Source organism: Panthera pardus, unplaced genomic scaffold (genome assembly GCF_024362965.1).
Source record: "Panthera pardus isolate Hobbes unplaced genomic scaffold, ASM2436296v1 HiC_scaffold_8, whole genome shotgun sequence".
Lineage (NCBI taxonomy): Eukaryota > Metazoa > Chordata > Mammalia > Carnivora > Felidae > Panthera > Panthera pardus.
Window position 1 is genome coordinate 157016354 of NW_026527013.1, and position 2540 is coordinate 157018893.

The 2540-nt window shown below is 39.4% G+C and overlaps 1 protein-coding gene across 1 annotated transcript; it reads left to right on the plus strand.

Moving 5' to 3' along the window:
- The first annotated feature begins 449 nt into the window (after window positions 1–449).
- LOC109269197 (olfactory receptor 2A12) lies at window positions 450–1382 on the plus strand. Its single transcript, XM_019453078.2, has one exon. The coding sequence runs from the start codon at window positions 450–452 to the stop codon at window positions 1380–1382; it is 933 nt and encodes a 310-aa protein (XP_019308623.2).
- Window positions 1383–2540: the final 1158 nt, after the last annotated feature.

The window sequence follows — 2540 nt, forward strand, 5'->3', positions numbered from 1 at the left end:
TAGTGTAAATGCAATGATAACATTGTTAGTGTCTGTTATTATTGTTAATAGTATTTCTGGGAGAAAATAGAAATTAGTGGAAGTGGAGGTAAATGGAAGAGAATCTGACTCTATCTCCTTATTAGCTGCAGCTGATTATTGCTTACAGTGAATTTCAAGAAATGACATTTCTTCTATTTGTTAAACAGTAGCCAGAGACTCCAATTTTTATGTGAAGCCTACTAATTTTTAATATCAGTAAATAACTAAATTTGTTAAATGTCTCCAAAAGCCAAATGGACAGGTCAACACCACAGACTTTGGACTGGGTTGGATCCATGAATTACTGATTTGTGGCCCCTGCATAAATTCTCACTCTGTATGAACAGATCATTCCTTTCTCCTTTTCTACCCCTCAGCTCCAAAACTCCTATCCTACGTGTGGCATTGTGTCTGTGTGTCAAAAGAACATGGGAAGCAATCAGACATGGATCACAGAAGTCATCCTGCTGGGATTCCAGGTTGACCCCAAACTTGAACTTTTCCTCTTTGGGTTCTTCTTGCTATTCTATAGCCTCACGCTGATGGGAAATGGGATGGTCCTGGGGCTCATCTGCTGGGATTCTACACTGCACACCCCCATGTACTTCTTCCTCTCAAACCTGGCCATTGTCGACATGTCCTATGCCTCAAGCATTGTCCCCAAGATGCTGGCAAATCTTACAATGCAGAAGAAAACCATCTCCTTTGCTCCATGCCTACTTCAGACTTTTTTGTATTTGGCACTTGCTGTCACAGAGTGTACGAGTTTGGTGGTAATGTCCTATGATAGGTATGTGGCCATCTGTCACCCCCTACATTACGCTGTCATCATGAGCTGGAGAGTGTGCACTATCCTGGCTGCCACTTGCTGGATATTCAGCTTCCTCTTGGCTCTGGTCCATATTACTCTCATCCTGAGGTTGCCCTTTTGTGGGCCACAAACAATCAACCACTTTTTCTGTCAAATCATGTCAGTATTCAAATTGGCCTGTGCTGACACTAGACTCAACCAAACTGTTCTCTTTGTGGGCTCTGTGTTTGTTTTAGTCGGGCCCCTCTGCCTGGTGCTGGTGTCCTACATGTGCATCCTGCTGGCCATCCTGAGGATCCAGTCCTCGGAGAGCCAAAGAAAGGCCTTCTCCACCTGCTCCTCCCACCTCTGCGTGGTGGGGCTCTTCTTTGGAAGTGCCATTGTCATGTACATGGCCCCCAAATCCCGCCATTCTCAAGAACAAAGAAAGATACTATCATTGTTTTACAGCCTTTTCAACCCTATGCTAAACCCACTGATCTACAGCCTGAGGAATGCTGAGGTGAAGGGTGCCCTGAGGAGATTTCTGAGGAAGAAGACATCAGTGTGAGAGGTGGTTTGGAGTATTCCAAGCCTGTGGGTTTTCCTCATGGTTCTGGGTCCTTGAATGCACTTTTGAGTCCCTTAATTTAACAAACTCAGTAGTCTTTATCTTTGGATTTCTTATAAAATGAGAATATAAATACTCTTACCATTTAAGCCATTAATACAAAACCTGAGATAAACATTATGAAACAGAAAATTGTAGTCTAGTCCTATTTATGAACAGAGATGCAAATATCTTAAAGAAAATATTAGTAAAATAAGTCCACAAAATAATATTACATTTTGATAAAGTTTTTATCTTCCAAATGCAAGAATTGCCTAACATTAAAACAATGAAAATAATTCACCGCATTAAAAAGATATATATCAGTAGATCCAAGAAAGTGTTTGACAAAATTCAACATCAATTCATGATAAAACTCTTTAAACCTAGTATAACAGTAAGTATTCCTAAGAGGATCTACCAAAAAACAAAAGAACACATATAATAGATATCATTCTTACTGCTGAAATGCTAGCACCTTTCCCTGTAAGATAAAAAATAAGATAAAGATGTAGACTATCACCACTTGTTTTCCGTGCTTTAACCTTTTTACTAGAGACCCTAACCGGCACAGTTAGACAAAAAGGAGAAATACATGTGCACACACACACACACTTGCAGAGGAATAAACAGACTGTGATTATATACAAGTGACATGATTATAGATGTAGGAAATCCAAAGAAATCTTTTGATATATTATTAAAATTATAAGAAACTTCAGCAAAGTAGCTTGATACAAAATCAATACAACGATCAATTACATTAAAAAAATTTTTTTTAATGTTTATTTCTGAGACAGAGCATGCGTGGGGGAGGGGCAGAGAGAGAGGGAGACACAGAATCCGAAGCAGGCTCCAGGCTCTGAGCTGTCAGCACATAGCCCGACACGGGGCTCAAACTCACAGACTGTGAGATCATGACCTGAGCGGAAGTCAGACGCTCAACCGACTGAGCCACTCAGACGCCCCTCAATTACATTTTTTATATAACAACAAATAATTGAAATGAAATTTTGCAAAATGCTAGTGAGACTATAGGACTTCGTTTTAAAACTCTTAGGAATAAATTTAACAAACTATGTACAAAAAACTATAAAGACAAAATTAGAAAACTTTATT